This window comes from Grampus griseus (genome assembly GCF_964374135.1).
Source record: "Grampus griseus genome assembly, chromosome: 3".
Lineage (NCBI taxonomy): Eukaryota > Metazoa > Chordata > Mammalia > Artiodactyla > Delphinidae > Grampus > Grampus griseus.
This window is the reverse complement of record NC_139019.1, coordinates 94,958,949-94,978,964: the sequence shown is the minus strand read 5'-3', so window position 1 is coordinate 94,978,964 and position 20,016 is coordinate 94,958,949. Positions and strand designations below refer to the sequence as shown.

Sequence of the window (20,016 nt, the reverse complement as noted above, 5' to 3'; positions counted from 1 at the left end):
TCTCAACCACTGCGCCACCGGGGAAGCTCTGAGTTTCCTTATTTCTGGTTTTGAGGGTTAGAGGAAAAGTATCTTTCAAAGTTCATAAGAAAGTTGGCATCTAAGTTGCTGTTGTTGCTGATGAAGATACAATTCTTGAAATTTAGTCCATTAGTATATTTTTAAATTTGTAAATTGTGCTAAACCTGCCCCATAAAGGCTTACTATCATTTTTGTTATGCTCTGTTAAGCTATTTTAATCTCCGAAAGTTTAGAGTGAGTCTGAAGAATATTTATGGGGAACCAGTAGAAGCCCATTATTTGGAGGCAGAAGAGTAGGGTTGCTACATAAAATGGAGTGCTCGGTTAAATGTGAATTTCAGAGAAACCATGAATAATTTTTTAGTATAAGTATGCCCCACCTACTGCACGGGACATACTTATACTAAAACATTATTATTTATCTGAAGTTGAAATTTAACCAGGAGTTCTGTATATTTATTTGCTACCTGGCAATCCTACTGAAGAGGTTGCTGATAACTTCTCCAGTGAGTATATAAGATCTACTCTCTAGTCTACATTTGCCCTTCAACTGTTAGAAAATCTAAAATAACCCATATAAGAGGAATTAAAGATTTCATCCTGTGAAAAATATTATCATTGTATTTAATTCCAGAGAAATATCACTAAAAGTTGTATATGCGTTTGAAATATGTTAGAGTGATTTTAAAAATTATCACTGAAAGCAAGCTTCCAAACACCACTTTTAAGTGAAGAAGGCTTAGAAGTCAAACTGTTCCTAAACAAGGGTATGATTAAAACTGTTTCTTTCTAATTTTAATCTAACCTCAGGTTTTTATCAACAGTTATGTAAACTATATGGGGTGATTTTTCTTCTTCAATTATACGGCTGCCTTTGTTTTCATTTCTCATTTCCACAACTTTGAAGGATATGAACTGGAATCAGAGCACTAGAAAATAATAATTAATTTAAGAGAAAATGTAATAATGGTAACAATAACCCTAGTCTCAAAGAAAGGCAAAGTGGCAACGTTTGTTCACTTCTTTCTTCGTTCATTCAACAGACGTTCAGCAAACATGCGCTACACATAAGCCTTCTGCTGAATGCTACAGTACACACTGATCTGATCCAACATAAGCCCTGCACTCAAGGAGCTTGCAGTTTAGCAGGGGGTACACACAGGTGACATCCTGGCTACCAGTGGGGCAGAGTGAAGTCTGAGAGTAAGAGAAGCATTTAAAAGGGCCAGAAAGGGAACTGAGATTAAAAGTCACGCTAAGGGGTTTTGGCTTTACCTGTAAGCAGTGGGTGATACGAAGGAAGATGGGTGGTAGGGAAGGAAATACAGAGGTCAAGAGATTGACAGATGACAGATATATAATAAATTGATTATTCAATCATATTAGGTGGTTAATTGCACGTACACACAATAAGCTTGGGAAGTGGAATCTTGCATCAATTTTGGATCTAAAGTGTGTTTCCACACATCACTGGCATTTTCTGTAGATGATCCTTGCCAAGCTAAGAGCTCTATCCTAGGTAAAGCCCCAAGCAAGCTCAACTCCAGACTCGGCCTTCTCTATCACTTTAGTTAAAACACTGGGGTGCAGGGCACATGGCAGACTTTTCATCCAGAACAGATTTTGAAATTGGTGGAGAGGCTGAGAAAGAAATGCTAATATAATCCAGGGTGCCACCATTTATTTGTTTACTAAATTAATATTTCTTTATCACCTACTGAAAAGGAATCTATTTGCAGTCTCTGGCTTTTCTTTGAGGCACCCAGGAAAATGATAGATTGTGAGGTCAGGTGCTGGGCTCTCTACTGGAAGACATGCAAGTTTCCCTGTGAGCGTGTGGCGGGGAGGATGCCCACGTGGTCGGCTGTAATTGTTCTTTCAGCAGTGCGGGCAGAGAGGTAGATTTGATCTAATTAATTTTGCATCCTCTTGACAACTTGCTGAATTTATCTAAGGTCTTGATGAGATTATTGTGGAAAGGGTAGAAGAAAAATAAAGTTAAATGTCAGGGCTTCCCTGATGGCGCAGTGGTTGAGGGTCCGCCTGCCGATGCAGGGGACACGGGTTCGTGTCCCGGTCCGGGAAGATCCCACGTGCCACAGAGCGGCTGGGCCCGTGAGCCATGGCTGCTGAGCCTGCACATCCAGAGCCTGTGCTCTGCAATGGGAGAGGCCACAACAGTGAGAGGCCCGCATACCGCAAAAAAACAATAGTTAAATGTCAGCCATGTAGAAAGCTGTTTCATCTCCCTGCCTGCCTGAATCTGAACACCAATATTTGAATGTTCTTTCCTAGAGATACCAGTTAAACCCTTTTCTCTTCGCCTAACATCATTTTCTCAAAAAAAATGAAGAACTTAAATTATGATTATCGAGACTTTAATTTTTTCTTTTAAAATCAGCAACTTAAACCTTGGGGTATTAAAAAAATCAATTCACCTTCTAAAAGTGCTACTTACTTTAATCTGTAGCCACTTTTTCAAGCCACATCACCCTTGACATGAATCCATTTTGCTCCCACCCTTTTCCTTCAGTCTTTTTTTTTTTCCATTCCCTCCTATCTTTTGCACAAAAACACACACAAATGACAAAGTTTTCTGACAGCTTAATGGAACTTTCAAGGACTACAGGGACTAGGTTAGGCATGATCATATTAACTGAACATCTGGTGTAGTTAAAAATGTGCTCTTTAGGGCTTCCCTGGTGGCGCAGTGGTTAAGAGTCCGCTTGCCGATGCGGGGGACGCGGGTTTGTGCCCCGGTCCGGGAAGACCCCACATGCCGCGGAGCGGCTTAGGCCCGTGAGCCATGGCCGCTGAGCCTGCGCATCCGGAGCCTGTGCTCCGCAACGGGAGAGGCCACAACGGTGTGAGGCCCGCGTACTGCAAAAAAAAAAAAAAAAAAAAAAAGTGCTCTTTAATTGGTTCAGCTGCACTGTGTTCATCTCAAATTTGTTTTGTCCTAACAATAGAATTGTGAAGAGTCGACATATATCTTGGAGCATGTGTAATAATGGGAAAATAATATTAGCTTTGTCTCAAAACTGTCTTTCTGATAGCCTCGTTTCTTGGAGTTAAAAAAAAAATGCTTGTAACACACAAGTTTTACTTTGCAAACCTTGCTGCTCCACCAACAAATTAGTCTAGCAAGGGCAAAAGAGTGGAAACCGGGAAATCTCTTGCGGACAGCCTCTCTTTTCTTGACATTATACATGAGAATGGCCTTAAAAGCTGCAAGAGTTGCTCAAAATACATAATTCATGCCATTGCCATAGAGAAAAAGAGGACAGAAGAGCTGTGTCCACTCGCTGGTCCCAGGGAGACACAGGCTGTGCAAGTAATAAACAGGTGAAGTCCTGCAAAGCACGTGGACTGCACTGCGGGCCTGAGCAGACCTGCAAGAACGGTATCAGAGGTCAGTCTCCCAGCACTTTAGTGGTAGAAAGGCCCTGGAGTCTACTAGTGAAACGCAGTTGGATAAATTCACATATACTGGGTACAGCGTACACAGCTCTTAATCGGTGTCAGAAAGCTAATTATGGGCGGTATGAAGGACTGCCATCCTTAATGAGTATTTCTTAAGCTCTTGTAAGTCTACAATTGGGCATTATCTTTGTGAAGAGATTCCTTTTTAATGGGATAACAGGAACTTCCCAATGCAATTATTTTTAAAATTTGTATTTTTTAAAAGATGCACTCTTTTTCAAATAAGTATCTGCAATTAGATTTCTTTGCTAAAGGCAGGGGCAGCCATTATGAACTGTATAGAAATAATGGAAGTTCAGTATAGTCACCACTGACAGTGCTTTATTAGAAGGGAAAACGATGTCAAGAAATTTATAAGGCAGCAAACTGCGTTATGCCTAAGCTTTTGGACATATTAGAGCTTGTTGTTTCCAGTCCTACAGCCTCTTATTATTCTTAAATAATAGATAACACTGGACACAATCATCTGACATTTTGTTAAGGTAATAAATACACCGTAAGTGATGATGGGTCTTGCACTCCATGATTTAAAAGCACACAGCAGAAATTTAATGTAACTTAAAATGTCTTATGTAATTCTATGGATTTGCAGATTCAGTTCAACTCAGCAGATGTGTAAGCACGGAGCTCCGCTGAGGGCACTTTTGTACCGGGCATTTTTATTACTCTAAAGCAGGACCTTAATATGGGGAATGAACATGAGCTCGGGTCCCTCCTTCCATCCAGAAAAGAAAGGAAAAGAATCTTGCTGAGTCTCTTATTCTCTTGTCTGATCATGGAGGGGTGAGGGAAAAGATCCCCTGAGTCATTATCAGATGTTGCTTGATGGCTGTGCATTGCTTGAGTGGAGTTGACTTCAAGGTGACATGTGATGCAAGCTTTAAAGGAGGTTGCTCTATTCAATAGTGAGTTCCTACCAAGCTTCTGCTTCTTCTGTCCCTGGGACTCAGTCCTGACTGGGCTCTCTAGTACCACCCACTACCTGATGGCCCCTGCGACAGAGTTGGGGAGCATCAACAATTCCCCTGTCTTTATGCTGAGGCAAATAAAGAAACCATGTGCATTTTTCCAGCAGCTTTTCGCTCTGGCATATTGGGTTGATTCTGTTACGGAAGTAGTGGTACAACATTTTAGGCCATATGTCAAGCTTTTGTCAGGTACCAAGGGAAAGTGTTAGGGATGTGTTTGTCTCTCCAATAAAACCTTATCCATTTTGTATTCTTTGTCAGAATATGGCAACTGCAAGAAAATGTCATACACGAGACCCACTAAAGAGTCACGCTTCAGTGAACATCAAGGAAGACTATTTATTCATTTTTTTACAAATAATTTTGAAAGTCTGGCTATACACTGCCTCAGGGGTGTCTGGGGTTGGACTTTAAAGCATAACACCTTGATGCTGTTTTCTGGAATATTATTCATATCATTTAGGGCAGTGCCTCTCAAGCTTCAGTGAACATACAAGTCATCTGGAGGCCATATTAAAACATAGATTTCGGAACCCAATCTCCAGAGATTCAGATTCAGAAGGTCCGAGGAGGACCCAAGGATTTGTATTTCTAACAAGTTCCTGGTGATGCTGACGCTGAGTATTACTGATTTAGGACACCTTCCAAGTTGTATGGGCTCTTATTTAAGGTCACTTTCCAAGATTTTGTTGTATTTTTAAATCCTTATTGCTCCATTCTTGGCTAATACACTTGTACCCAACCAGAGCGTTCCATTAAAATAGCCTATCTGAGACCATGCAGAAGGCAGGTAACTTGTCAGAAATTCTAGAAACACTCCCCTTACATTATTAATTGAGCATTAACATGTGTCCTGCACAATGCCCAGGATCATACAGCTAGTTACTTATAGATCCAAGACTTGAACCCAGGTCTTTATGACCTCAAGATTTACGTTCTTAACCAATAATACCCAGCCCCATCTATAACCCAAGATCCCAAGAACTATATTTCCAGCAAGTTTAAGTTTTAGGAATATTCAAACAAACCTATTTCCTCATATTTGTTTTATCTTCATTTGGCAGAGAAAAAAAAAATCAAAGCACTGCAAATAATCCAAAGAATCACCTGAATTTCACAATTTTATAAGGAGATCCACTTCCCTATTTTGTAGCTTTGATGCCTCTTAAGGGAGCAAAGGCAGATGGGACCAGGAAGCTGGAAAACAGAAATGCTTTGTCTGGTTTCAAAACCTATTTAGATGTTGGGTTTCTAGCCTTATTAGAAAGAAAGCCTCAAAAGGAAGGAAGATAAACCATGCAAATTCTGCTTAAAACTTTGCCCATCTGAAATAGTCATTACAAAGACAGCGACAGTCCTAACACATGGAACCACAGATCAACATTCCAGAGCATGGCTTTTTTAAACGATCTCATCATGACCCCCGGTCTAGACCTCAATCTCCACTCTGGGTGTAGCACTCCCCCTGGCAGTGCCGGGTCTAAAGCAGTGGAGCAGAGGAGGAACAGTGAACCCAGAACTCCCACTGGCCCAGAGGGAAAAATGAAGTTGTATGCTCATTCCCCCGTTCCCTCTTGCGATGGCATCCCAACAAGAAGTAAAAATGTATCAATTTCAAAGGTGATAGAAATGGAAGTGGATTCATCTGCAGACAGCCACAGTCAGTATTATTTCAATTTATGAGTTCTAAAATAGCTTCTGAACTGAGGATATTAAACCGCCAGGAAGCTGCCTCTACTTTGGCATGGTCAGTCATGAACTTGATACATCTTGAAGACCATGGCCCCTCCCGGCACCTAATCTTCAGCCTGCCAGGGGGAGGAAAAAAAAAATTGAAAATAAAAGAAAAAGGAAAGTTTGAGTTATAAACTCTGAGTCCATTTCCACGGCTGCTGGCAGTTCAGCTCATTTCTAAGCCATCTGGTTCGCATTATGCAGTAAGACAAGGAGAAGGCTGCTTCCTGCCGAGATAACCACAGAGAGCGCCCACCGCACTTCCCGTGTGGTCATCTCTGTGGGCTGGGGTGTGGCTTTGAGGATAAATTGTCTCCAGTTAGGGTTTTCCCCCTATCTGCTTTTTTCTCTCTTTCATAGGGATTACAGCAGGCCCTCTGTGGTTAGCAGGGTGATGCTTGGCCCGGGACTCGTTCATTCACTCGCACTGCCTTGCAGGACTGTGAGGCTGGCATTTTGCTGCAATAAGATTTTCAAACAAGAAGGATTGGGTTGTTAGATTCCATCCACCCAAGTTGTTAGGAGGATTTCAAGGGAATTACAGGCTTGTCTTACTACAAAGCAGAATCAAGAGTCTATTTTTAGGGCATCCCACTCCAGGGCTTTTCTTGGTATTTTGCCATCCTTCTTAGCTCTCAGACCCAACACGAACCCCACTCCGGCTCTACGATGGAGGAAATGTCCATCCTCCTTTTTGCCTTTGCATATTTCTCTAAAGGACACAGAGGGGCTTTGTTGCCTTTGTGGTCACCAGGTCCGCTTTACACAGATGCCTATTAATCACTTCACTATGGCGACAGACACATCCATCATATCACAGCAGCTCTGACACAGGCAGTCCAGTGAACAGGGGTGAGAGAGGAAAGTGTGCACTTAACCATTTCAAGGTACTGTCTGCCCAAGGCCTCACGTACTTAGCAAGGTAACTGGGATGGGGATGGGTCGGGCTCTTCCTTGGGACTTACTTTAAATAGGTGCAATCGATTTCATGTATTTTTCTTGGTCTGTTTGGCTTCATTTTTTCATAGGACAGATAACATCTCCCAGGTATGTCTGTATGATGCAGGGGATAAGTACAGTTGAAGACACAGTCTTAATTTTAATAACAGTAATAATAAATTCAAGTAGACTGGCTGTGCTTTTGATGCAAAGGTACTGACTCTTTGAAGCCTGTATTTTTTTCAATAATGTATTCAATGTGAAACAGAGTAAGCTGAACCCTGCTCTGACTCGATGGTCAGCTTTCTCAAGCAAGAAGACCATTGAAATGACAGGTAAATTAACCAATAACTTTCCTTCCAAAACTGACATGTCTTCTAAATATCTTTTTCAGACTTTCATGGCTTTTCACAGCCTGCTTCCAAATGGTGTTTAGCACTCACTCCTAGTTTTCCCCTGCAAGTACTCATTCATTCATGCATTCATTTACTATTTATTTAACAGCTATTTACTGAGCACCTTTATGCCTGGGGGTTCAGCAGGAAATCTCTCCTTGATGATTTTAGGATAGAGAGGTGCAGAGCTCTGGGGACACTTACAGAAGGAAGAGCTAAACTGGCTTGAGGGAGTTGGAGAAGGCTTCCTCATGTAAGCTGAGACCTAAAGGAGAAGGTCAGTGGGATGGGAGGTAAGCAGGGATATTCCGGGCAGAGGGAGCAGCCTGTGTGAAAGCCCAGAAGCAAGTGCGAATGCAGCGGAGAGGCTGGTGCCTACAGCTAAGAGACTACAAGGAAGTTGGACCACTGGCCATTACTGAACACAGCCTTCACTTTCCTCCCCTCCATGCCTTGGTTCTTGTTGCTGTCTCCACTTGAGCTGACATCCTACGCACCCTTTAGACTTAGCTCAAATGTCACCTCCTACATAAAGCCTTTGCCCATCCATATTAGGTAGAAGCAATGCATCTCATGACGCTTCCGCACTTTGGATGTAGTTGATGTGTGCGCACCTACCTTCTCCCCGACTGGATCACAGGGTTTGTGCCTCCTTCACCTTTGTCTCCCCAAAACCCAGCATAGTACTTTCATCTGTGCTTAGTAAATGTTTGCTGCAAGATGCTTGCCACCAAAACCTTATTAGTCCAGGAGAGTGACAGTCAAGGCACCAAGAACATCACCATCGAGCCCTGAGTTAGGAGAGCATATTTTCTGAGGTATGTTGTCCCAGAGGCTGGCGCTGGGCTCCCTGTGCAGACTAGAGACAACAGCAGAGTACCCGCGAGCTACCAAAAACCATTATTTAAATAAAGAATTTGATGTGTGAAATTTCAGAGTGCATTGATATAGTCATCGTAGGAAAAGTCAGAACTGTGTTGGGTTTCCTCTTATTTTGCAGTTTATAATTGTTCTTATTTTGAATTACATATTGTAGGGCCTGGAGGGCGGGGCTGTTCGTAATCTTTTCATCGCTTCAGCCTCTAAAGAGCTTCAAACTGCCCCTCCGAGACCTCCTTCTAGCAGCATCTGAAAACTCTCTCACCTCAGAGGAAAAAAAAAAAAGTGGATATTCTATTCTTTCTCAGTTCTGCCAATTTAAGGCATGATTTCAGAGAAATCTCTACGCCATTGTGTGTCTTGCTTCCTGCAATAGGAAGGTGGAAAGAATAACCATTTAGCACCTCATGACTGGTGAGAAATAGCTGGCGGTTAATTAATCAATGCAAAGGGTTTTTCAGATACTGTTTTCATTACTAATGCCCCATTTTCAACTGGTGACAGCAGAAGGCCCAGGGGTTGGTGGAGGAAGGCATTTCAACAGCCCAGGCTGGAGCCAACTTTCCCCCTCTACAGTGGGGGAACGTGGGGAGGGAGTATACCACCCTACAAAGGCCCTCCGCTTCCCCAGGGTTTCATCGCAGCACCTGAAGCAATGATGTTCCTCCAGCCCCAGCCCTTTGTAAAGACGCATTTGTTCTGAATTAGTCAATTCTACTGGCGCACTCAGTTGTTACAAATAACCCATTTACCCTCTCTTGTGGAATTATCCCAGAACACATGTCTTTTCATTTTTAAAAAAGTTTATCCTATTATTATTTTGAATACATACTGAGCACCTGTATAGATTCTTTCGCCTAATGGATGTTAGTATGATTATATTCTGTTGTATGATTAGAGATATGTTTCTGTGATTTCAGAAGCAAGGTTATACATAGTCACTCCAAAGATGACCCAGCAAATTTAGAAGTCCATTTAAAAACATGTCTCTACAATGTACTGCAAACCCATTTCTTTCATAATCACTTATTAAGTGTCCGACCTAAGAGCCCTGGGGATGGTTAGGATTATAAATGCATATAAAATATGGTCCCTGCCCTCAAGGAGCTGACTGCAGGATTATTATTCCTCCACTAGGAGTGTATAATCTCTGTGTTTTGCTCAACATTTCCCACTGTTGTTGTTTTACTTATTTCAAAACTCAGGACCTATAGGCAGTCCTGAAACAGAGGTACATGTTACCGATGTTGCCTCATCGACCTCTGGCAACCCTTTGGCAACATTTGGACAGCCGAAGGTTTGGAGCTGGAAAGAACAGGTCTATCCCTCCCCTGGGAGACCTATAGCAAATGGATTCTAATGGCAAAGCCTATGACTGTTACTCTTAAGCCCTCGGTGAACTACTAACCCACCATTTCTCTTTTGTGGCTTCCTCTGACTTTTAGATTTGTCCAGCAAACTACAGCACTTAAGCTCTTTCTTAATCATTATTTAAACTGATTCTTGTAACTACACAGTAAGGCATTAAGTGTGTTAACCCCACATTACAGATGGGAAAAACTGAGGCTCAGAGACGTTAAGTCATTTGCCCAAAGGTCACCCAACAGTAAATGGGAGCTTAAAACTCCAGGCCTTTGGAGAGCTCTAGTGTTGCACTACCCCCGGCCTCACTGACAAGTCTGGTGTGTTCAAGCCTGTGCAGTGACCATTGGCAAAAAGTTGATTTAATCATTTGCCCTTTTTCATGATATAAGTAGAAAGCTTTCAGTTTGGAAGGTGTTTTCCAAAAATAACTTTTAACGTCTTATCTTCTTGACTTTCAACTTAATCTCTGATCTGTTTCTAACTTTGGACGTGGGGTTTCTGAATGTGCACAGGTGGATGAGGGAAGCCACCTGCTTCACGGTCGATATCTCAAAGCCGAAGAAACGCAGAAAGGTTTTTTGTTTGGTTGGTTGGTTTTTTTAACATCTTTACTGGAGTATAATTGCTTTACAATGGTGTGTTATTTTCTGCTTTATAACAAAGTGAATCAGCTATAAGCAAGAGGGATGTATATGCAGAAAGATTTTTAAGGACACTATTTACATAACAAAATGAGCCAGAGAAAGCCATCTGAGACACTATTTTTCTCAAAGGTCAGACCCTGCTTGATTTGTTAACAATCAGAAACGTGAACTCAACTATCATCCACTAAAAGAGTTTTTCCCAGTGAAAGAGCGAGTGGGGTCCACGAGTCTAAGACAGCTAAGGACCTTCAGACATGAAAGAAAATTATTTGGGAGCTAAAAGTAAAGAAGCAATAGATAAACTTTAAAATTTTGGAGTTCTCCCAATTAAACAATAAAGGAAACAAATGGATTGCTCTAGCCTCGGGCTTTCTATAGTTCTCTTGTTGAGATGGTAATTTAAATTGTAAAATCCCAAAGTCAACTGTAGATAACTACCTATCACAGGTATGAATCTACTGGGGAGGCCCAGCCCCCGTAAATACAGTTGGCTGGAAGGGACCCACGAAATACCCACTGCTATGAAAAAATTTACTACCCCGCATCGGTGACATCACCAATACGCAAAATTAAACCCATTTTATTCACAGGTGTACATTTTTTGTACCATCATATGTAGGTGGTTAAAAATGATGTTCAGTAGAAACCCACTCAAAATCAAAATTGAAAGAAAATCAGTTGCTATTTTAGCATTACAACAAGGAAATGCAAATTTAAGGAAGAAATTCTCATTGGCACAGTTCCTTGGTGACTAGGTATTCAAACATATTTGGACACAAGACACCCCGCTGTTTGGGGAGCTCCACAACACATAAGGTGTGAGTTACAGCTGAATTTCCGGCTCGTTTTTGCTTCTCAGTTTCTACCCCTTAAAAGTTCATGAAGATAAATCTTGAAATATTTGACAAGTGTCACATATGGAAATCATTCAGTGTCTTACTATCTTTTCCCTGGGGTGAATTACCTCCCCTGCCCTTCACTACCAAGGGCATTTGTTTAATCACAGAATCTTTATTTCTCAAGAGATATTTGCTGCTTCTATTTATCCCCCCACCTGAAGTCACAATCCTTTGTCACAGGACAATCATTTCCACAGCAACCAACTGTGATGTCACAATTGGGGGGAGGAGGAGAGTTCACAAAGAAAAGAGAAAGAGAACGTTTTCTTCTTCAGGCTAAGGTTTCTGAGATTTAAAACCACTGCTTCACCAATCAAAATATTTTAGCAGAAAAACTCCGTGACAAAGCTGCATTTCTTCAAGGTCTCAGCTGTGACACAAAGCATTTCAGCAGAAGTGTAAGGGCTGTGTGTTGTGGGTTTGGGAAGGGATAGAGATTTTTATTTCATTTCTTTCTAATTCTATGCCACTGATATCTGCCAGTAAAACACATTAAACATATTCCAGAAAGAGTTGATTTAGTCGATGAAAAATGTGTCTCCTGAGACCAGAGAAGGTACATTTTCTGTCTTACTATCATTTCCATAATAGGAACAATGTTTACATTTCCTCAGCCCATGCAGAGCCTCTAATGTATTCATGTTCTTTCACTCTCCAGAGGCAGGAATTGAGGTATTTGAGATTTTATTTTTTTAGCTACTGCATCAAGCACTTAAGATCTGACAATTGTGATGTGTATTCTCACTTGGTATTAAAAAAATAAAAGCTTCAGTGTTTGCATTTGATTAGTCTCTCAGCTTGGTGGCTAATTAAGCAGGACCAGGGAAAGCCACTTTCTTCAGAAACACGGCATCTTGGTTTACGTAGTGTAAGATTATTGACAGGTAGAGCCACACAATTTTTATTAAACTGAGGAGATTAGCTCTGCTGAAGAATTTCACCGTGACAACAAACTCTAGCGGTAATAATGATACCTGACACTTCTCAAACTCACTACAGGAGCCCAAATGGTCTCTTTTTCTAAATATTCTTTCAGCTCAAGTAAGGGAAGAGCTTCATTCAAACATTTAGCATATTTATCTGAAATTGAGTGTGCAAGGGATTTTCTTCTCCCTTGTAGAAGTGATGCAAAATCAGCATAAATATTTGTAATCTGTGCACTTTAGCTATTCTCTTACACTATAAATGATACACCCTGTCTTTCCCCCAGTTGGTTGAAATGCTAACCAGCTTTTCTCCAGATAGAGGCCATGTTGCCCACAGGAAGTCATCAGCAAAGTCCCTGGAAGCCTGGAGTGATGTGCAGTTTGTTCATTTAACATGCATAAAATTGTTGCCTATTCCCCCAGACTCAAAATATCTCGCAGTTTTAGGACCGGGAGGATTGAAAAGAGATGAGAGGGAAAGAAGGATAAATGTTGGAAAGGAAAAACTTCCATATTCCATGGAGTGAAGCAAAGTAGAAAGAGCCTATACTTGAAAAGAGGGGGAAACACTTTTAGAACACAAAGAGGGCAACAATTGAAGTCCATTTACATACTTGGGGGTGGGGTGGGGAGGATTAATTAGTTAACGTTTGGCAAACGGTGTCTTGAAGACGAGTTCTGCGGAGGTGCTATTCTCACTTATTACTGTTATTAATTAACTGGGTGCATGCCAAACAAAAATCAGCCTCACGGTCTGCTTTCATTTCTTAACACCATATGCGATGTATTTTGCAGGAGTGATTCGGGAGAGTTATCTCAAAGGCCACGACCAGCTCGTTCCTGTCACCCTCCTGGCCATTGCGGTCATTCTGGCTTTTGTCATGGGAGCCGTCTTCTCGGGCATCATCGTCTACTGCGTCTGTGATCACCGTCGCAAAGACGTGTCCTCCGTGCACCGCAAGGAGAAGGAGCTCGCCCACTCGCGCCGCGGCTCCATGAGCAGCGTCACCAAGCTCAGCGGCCTCTTTGGGGACACCCAGTCCAAAGACCCCAAGCCGGAGGCCATCCTCACGCCACTCATGCACAACGGCAAGCTCGCCACTCCCAGCAACACCGCTAAGATGCTCATCAAGGCTGACCAGCACCACCTGGACCTGGCCGCCCTGCCTACCCCAGAGTCCACCCCGACGCTGCAGCAGAAGCGCAAGCCCAACCGCGGCAGCCGCGAGTGGGAAAGGAACCAGAACCTCATCAACGCCTGCACCAAGGACATGCCCCCCATGGGCTCCCCCGTGATCCCCACCGACCTGCCCCTGCGGGCCTCCCCCAGCCACATCCCCAGCGTGGTCGTGCTGCCCATCACGCAGCAGGGCTACCAGCACGAGTACGTGGACCAGCCCAAAATGAGCGAGGTGGCCCAGTTGGCGCTGGAGGACCAGGCGGCCACCCTGGAATATAAGACCATCAAGGAACATCTCAGCAGCAAGAGTCCCAACCATGGGGTGAACCTGGTGGAGAACCTGGACAGCCTGCCCCCCAAAGTCCCCCAGCGGGAGGCCTCCCTGGGTCCTCCCGGAGCCTCCCTGTCTCAGAACGGCCTGAGCAAGCGGCTGGAGATGCACCACTCCTCGTCCTACGGGCTTGATTATAAGAGGAGCTACCCCACGAACTCGCTCACGAGAAGCCACCAGGCCGCCACGCTCAAAAGAAACAATACTAACTCCTCCAATTCCTCCCACCTCTCCAGAAACCAGAGCTTTGGCCGGGGAGACAACCCACCCCCCGCCCCGCAGAGGGTGGACTCCATCCAGGTGCACAGCTCGCAGCCCTCGGGCCAGGCCGTGACTGTTTCGAGGCAGCCCAGCCTCAACGCCTACAACTCACTGACCCGGGCGGGGCTGAAGCGCACGCCCTCGCTAAAGCCGGACGTGCCCCCCAAACCTTCCTTTGCCCCCCTTTCCACCTCCATGAAGCCCAACGATGCGTGTACATAATCCCTGGGGGAGGGGTCAGGTGTCGAACCAGCAGGAAAGGCTAGGCGCCCACTCAGCTCAGCAAGGTTCGCGGCTGCTGAGTACCCACCCGACCAAGACGGCCGCGGCGGCGCCCAGGACTCTGGGTCCTCCCCTGAGACGCGGGGGGCGGGGGGGGGCGCTCTTGAAAATTGGGCCAAGCTGTTCGGTGAAGGTTCGCGACGCGGGACTCACCTCCATTCTCTTCCTTCACTCTTCCCCCACGCCCTGCAACAGGTCGGACTCACGAAAGACTTCAATCAGCATCACAAACATGAGCCAAAAGCACATACGCACCCACCCACCCAGCCCCGCGTGTGCGCCTGCGCGCAAGTCTGCGCGCACGCGCACGTAACACACATGCACACACACGCGCGTGAACGGCAATTGCAACATTGTGTCCATGACTGCACCAAGCGCTGCCCAACTGGGCTAGCGTTCCAACCTGCAAAACACAGATACATTTTTAAAAATCATGACAATTAAAAAGAAAAAAAAGAATTCATTGATAATTCTAACTCAGACGTTAACAAGGGCAGAAGTTTACTATGCGCAGATACTGTGAAATGCCCACCAGTGTTACAGCTTTCTGTTATAGCAGATGAATGCCATGTTGGGCAACTATGTCATAAATTTCTGCTCCTCTCTTTTAATGAAATAACCTGACCGTTAACGCAAGTAACTATTTATTTTTCACGCTTTTTTCCTTAAGGAAAGGACTCTCCACATACCGTCCTCTGAACAGCTCTTCAGAAAGTCCTTTGACAGTTAAAACTATTTAACGTGAAATCCATTAACTGGAATAATTGAGTTTATTTTTACAATAAATTCACTGAGTAAGTAAGTTGCAGCTGGAATCCTGAGCTTGTGTTTGGACTGATATCTAGCTAAAGGAAAAACTTAAGAGGGGAATATTTATTTAAATCTACCAGTTAAATTTGCTGGTCAGGTCCCTGGCTTATAACATGCAAAAGAGTAATTAGTTTAAAAGTCCTTCCAGATCCTAACTTCTAAAGCAACCAGGAGAGGAACTTTTAGAATGGAACATCGCGTCCCATTGCTGCCAACATGGCTTTGTCAGTGGTTCCTACTTTCTGTGAAGGCACCAGCTTGTGATACGCCATCTCATTTCACTTTGCATGTGAGACAGAAAACAAAATCCACCAACCGTGTGAACTAATTAATATGCTGGCTGCTACCTTGCATCAATTAATGGTTTGATCACACAGGTTTTTCGTGGGGTTACATCTGTGAATAGCCTGTTTTCCACATGTAAATTTGTGCCTTACACCCTGAGTTGTGTACACTTGCAAACTGTCATTATGATCAACTTTTCCCCCTTTTGAAATAAATGCAGATATTTATTTAACCCTCCCTCCCCCCACCCCCAGTCCAGCCCTCTGGAAGATTAGCGTCCAGCAGATGGAAGAGCAATGCAGTGGTGATGGTTACAATCCTGCAGCCTGGGAAAGCTGGGCGACACCACACCCTCTGATTCACGCATTCTTCTGGTCGTGCCAACTCCAACCACCCTTTGGCCATGCTGCCAAGCGTGGACCCCAGTGTTGTGGGTGGCAAATCTCCTTTCTTCCTCCAGAGCTCCCTGCTTCCCTTGTATTCTCAGATCCTTTCAAAATGATGATATCCTCATTAGCCAGCAGAAAAGGGACTAACATCCCAGTCCTCATTCCTGCTGTGTCCACTGCCTGGAGAACACAGCAGTGAGGTTGGGCAAGCACCTGGGTGGAGTCTCCAAGCCATGTGCGCAGCACACAGGTGCAATGCTCACAAAGAGATGACATGGAAATAGATGCAGGCAGGCTGGTCCCTGCTGTGATTAATGAGTAACTCCAAGTACAAGGCCAACAACAATGGATGCTACAAAAACGTTGACTGGGGCAAAAGGTTTTTAATTTTTTTAAATTTCTTTATCCTTTTGCGGGTATTGTTTGTAGGGGGAGGGGGTCGGGCGTGTGTTTTTCCCCTTGGTTTTCATTAGCTCAAGCACACACAAGGGACTTTTGTTTACTCTCATCATGAACAAAAGAATTGTCAACATACTGTAAACTGTGAGCATTGTTGGTTGTTATCGGTTTTTTAAAAACAGCTAAACAGTATATTTAGTGGTCTCTTTGTCTCTTTTTCATTTCCAGTTTGATCTTCTGGGTTTAGTATTGTCTTAAAAAGAAAACTTTCTAGAAAAGACAGTTGGGGATAATTTTGAATTGGCTGTGAAAAGTGGTACCTCCGTAAACAGAGTGAGACCTGGGCGTGTCGCAAGGGCACGTGCACAGCCTTTTATTCCAAACACCCCTTGCAGTTTTGCTGTTGTTCGGGATAGGTTTTTGTTATTTTTGTGTTATGTTTTTGTTTTGTTTGTTTTGTTAGTGGAATCAATGTTCACACCCCGTGAACTCTGTACCCTGAAACTATGAAACTTTGCTAGGAACAGAGATGTTGTCTTCTTCCTTCTATTTTCTTTAGAAATGTGGAACTTAGGAAGGTGTGGGTATGTATCACCCTGCTACCCTCTCCCCCAAGCTTCACTCCCAGGAGTACTGAGGTGCAACACCTGCTCTCTCGTCCCCATGTGCGGGCATCAATGCCTCAGCTGTGTTACAGAGTCCCGTGTCAAACTTCCACCCCAGTCCCTGTATCCCACAACCCATCACTTGTGGTGTTACCCCTGAAATGCCCACAGGTATTGAGCTGGTCTTCTGCATTTAAGTATTTTCCCTTTTTCTTTTGCTCCCCACAGCGTGTGGGGAGAGGGTCCATAAACCTGAGTGTGCCTTTGCTTTCCACCCTTGCTAGACACTGGTAGATGCAACCAACTCAGATTTATATTTGTTGTAAAGTTGTAAAAAATATTGTGATGTCACCAATTTTCCTTCCATCTCCACACCCCCTAACATCTGATTCACGACTTAATGTATGTTGTAAAAAAGAAAAAAAAGAAGGGAAAAAAAGACAAAAAGGCAAGGAAAAGGCTCTTTATTACTTAAAAGTAATAAAGCAAGACTGTTCTACATTCTCTTTTGTGTCCTGAATGCTTTTATTTATCTCATAATTTCCCCCTTTTTGCCTAGGGTGCTCCTCTTTCCTCCATCTCTATTTGGCTTCCAAAGCATAAATCACAATGTAGTTAGAACCATTTGTCTGCAATACCCACACCCTGCTCCCCAAATTATTGAAGTGTTCTCTCTGCCTGCACCCAGTCTGGAGCAGGATCGGAGCAGAAGCCACTGGTAATTAAAAGGCAGAGCATGCGTTGACTCCCTCAATTCATTTCATGCATTTTCTTTTTATGGGCTTGTTCATCATCAAACATTTATGGTAGGCTTGATAGTTAAGGAGATCAAGGCTAGGATTTTACTATGTAAGGTCCACTAAAAATAGAACCTGGGCTTCCCTGCTGGCGCACTGGTTGAGAGTCCGCCTGCCGATGCAGGGGACACGGGTTCATGCCCCGGTCCGGGAAGATCCCACATGCCGTGGAGCGGCTGAGCCCGTGAGCCATGGACGCTGAACCTGCGCGTCCGGAGCCTGTGCTCCGCAACGGGAGAGGCCACGACGGTGAGAGGCCCGCGTACCGCAAAAAAAAAAAATCCTTGCACAGATGTGACTTCAGCCTCTTTACATATTAATAAGGTGGAGGGTGCAGGATTTTACTCTTTGTTCGCATCTATCTCTTGTAAGCCAGAAGACACGGTCAGAGCTATAGTGCAATGCAGCACTTGATTTTCATTTTGCAGGGTAGCCTTTTGAAATGCCTGGATCAGGGCTTTTCTTCCCCCTCTGGAATATTTTTAAAACAGTTATTTAAATAGGTCTTCAGCTGTAGTATTTTACTTTTGACCTTCTGAAATAATTTTTTACAAGTGTTTTGGGTCAGTTTGAGTGTGGGAAGCTGCGGCTGGACCTCAATTTACACCTACAATGATCTAGTCACCTTCTGATAACTCATTTCCAATTGTGTTACTTGAATCCCACCCATAGGGCGAGGCGCTGTCAGGCACAAAAGTTGACTAGAATATAGTTGCTGCCTCCTCATTTATAAGGAGAGTGGACACGGCCTCTGTAATTGCCGTTGGGAGACAGGAACAAAGTGCTGAGGAAAAGGCCCAGAGGTTTGGAGCTCGAGGCTACACACGAGCTGGTCCTTACGGAATCAGTTCTCTGGACGGCTAGGGCAGGCAGAAGGGAAAACTTGTACAAAGGTGCCGAAGGTGCTGTGACTGGGACACAGAAGGTTTAGTGGACCTTGAGCAGGGTCTGTGAGAGAGCCTGACAGGGCCAGGGCTGGGAAGGGGGTTGGGGTCCGATCGGGAGCGGCCTGTGGACCATGTGCTAGGATTTTAGCTGATGGACAGTGGAGTGCATTTGGAGACTATAAAGCCACAAGCACATATATATGTTTGTGCTTTAGAAAGCTACCTGGCAGTAATGTGGAAATGGTCCAGGAAGAGGCTGCTGGCTGCTGGGCAATGTACCACGTGGCATGCCAAATTGGTAGGAGCAATGCGTGAAAACCCCACATCCAGTTTCGGATTCTTTAGGAAACAGAACTGAATCAGCTCTGTGACCATTCCTCCTTTTGTCGGTCAGAAGAGCTTCCTTCTTACGTGACTGACGGGTTTGCCCTGCCTGGTTATATCCAAATGTCAAATGGAGAGAATGGCCAACAGCTTGTCTGACTCTTTCATTTTAAAAAATGAGAAAGCTTTGGTCCATTGAGTGAAAGGACTTGCCACGATCCCAAAGCTGGCAGTAGAACACTCTTCCAAGGACGAATTTATTGTCTTTCATGCCCTCTTCATTCATATCATTAGAGTAATGCTAGCTAAAAAGACCTGACACTCGCTCTTCCCAAACTTCATCCCCAAATCACTCTGCCATCCTTTGTCACAGGAAGGCCCGCAGACACGCCTCACTCTTCCCCAGCTGGGCATCCCAAATTCCTTCATCTGGGCCGAGGCAAGTCGGTCGGTTGGAGCTCAGATCACACTGTAGACAGTCCCTGCAGTGCAACCTGATACTTGGGATGGTGGCTTTTGCTGAAGTCAGCTTTGTTCTTGTCTGGTGAAGAGGTGCCAGAAGCTGAACAGGTGCAGCCTGTATTTTAGCTGGAGCCCCAGGGATGTCCCTGCTCAGGCCTGAGGAGTGCCTCAGATAACCTAGATTTTGAATTGTTGTGTTTGCCTGCTTGCCTGTTACAGGGTTGGTGGCTTCTGCCAGATGTTTTCAGACTGTTGGCTCTCAGGAGTGGCTGTCCCAGCACTGCCAACAGGCTAGGTGTTTCACGGGGCCAGAGCTGATGTCTTAGACCTGCCTGCTTTCCTTAAGTGCCATGCCAAGCAAACACAAACTGGTCTCATTGTTCAGTCTCCTAAGTTGGCAGAAGCCAAACAAGATGCCCAGAACCATAGTGCCTAGGCGTTTGCATGAACAAAAGCTCTTTCCAAAAAAGTCATTCAGCAAGTGAAACAAAAGTGTCAGACAAAACAAAAGTGGGGAGTACTAATCAATTTCAGACATGGGATATTTTGCTCCAGGGAAAGGGGTAAGGGGAATTTCAAAGACCCTTTAGTAACAAAATAACACAATTAAGAGCGTAATCCTCGTCCTGGCTGAGCACTGCCACAGCTGGGTGCTTGGACTCAATAACCCTTAGAAACCCACACCTCACGTCTGTCTTAACCCCACGTGGTGATGTGTCTCTTGTACAGAATTGGGAAGGAAGGGCTCACA

General features: G+C 44.2%; 1 protein-coding gene across 2 annotated transcripts in view; it reads left to right on the top strand.

Moving 5' to 3' along the window:
• Positions 1-14,486, top strand: part of SEMA6A (semaphorin 6A) — a 126,668-nt gene extending 112,182 nt beyond the window's left edge. For both annotated transcript variants that reach the window (XM_082651029.1, XM_082651028.1), the window contains one exon: positions 13,049-14,486. In XM_082651029.1, coding sequence (XP_082507155.1) covers positions 13,049-14,247 — 1,199 coding nt within the window. In that variant the 3' untranslated portion in view covers positions 14,248-14,486. The remainder of the gene's footprint in view (positions 1-13,048) is intronic.
• The last annotated feature ends 5,530 nt before the right edge of the window (positions 14,487-20,016 follow it).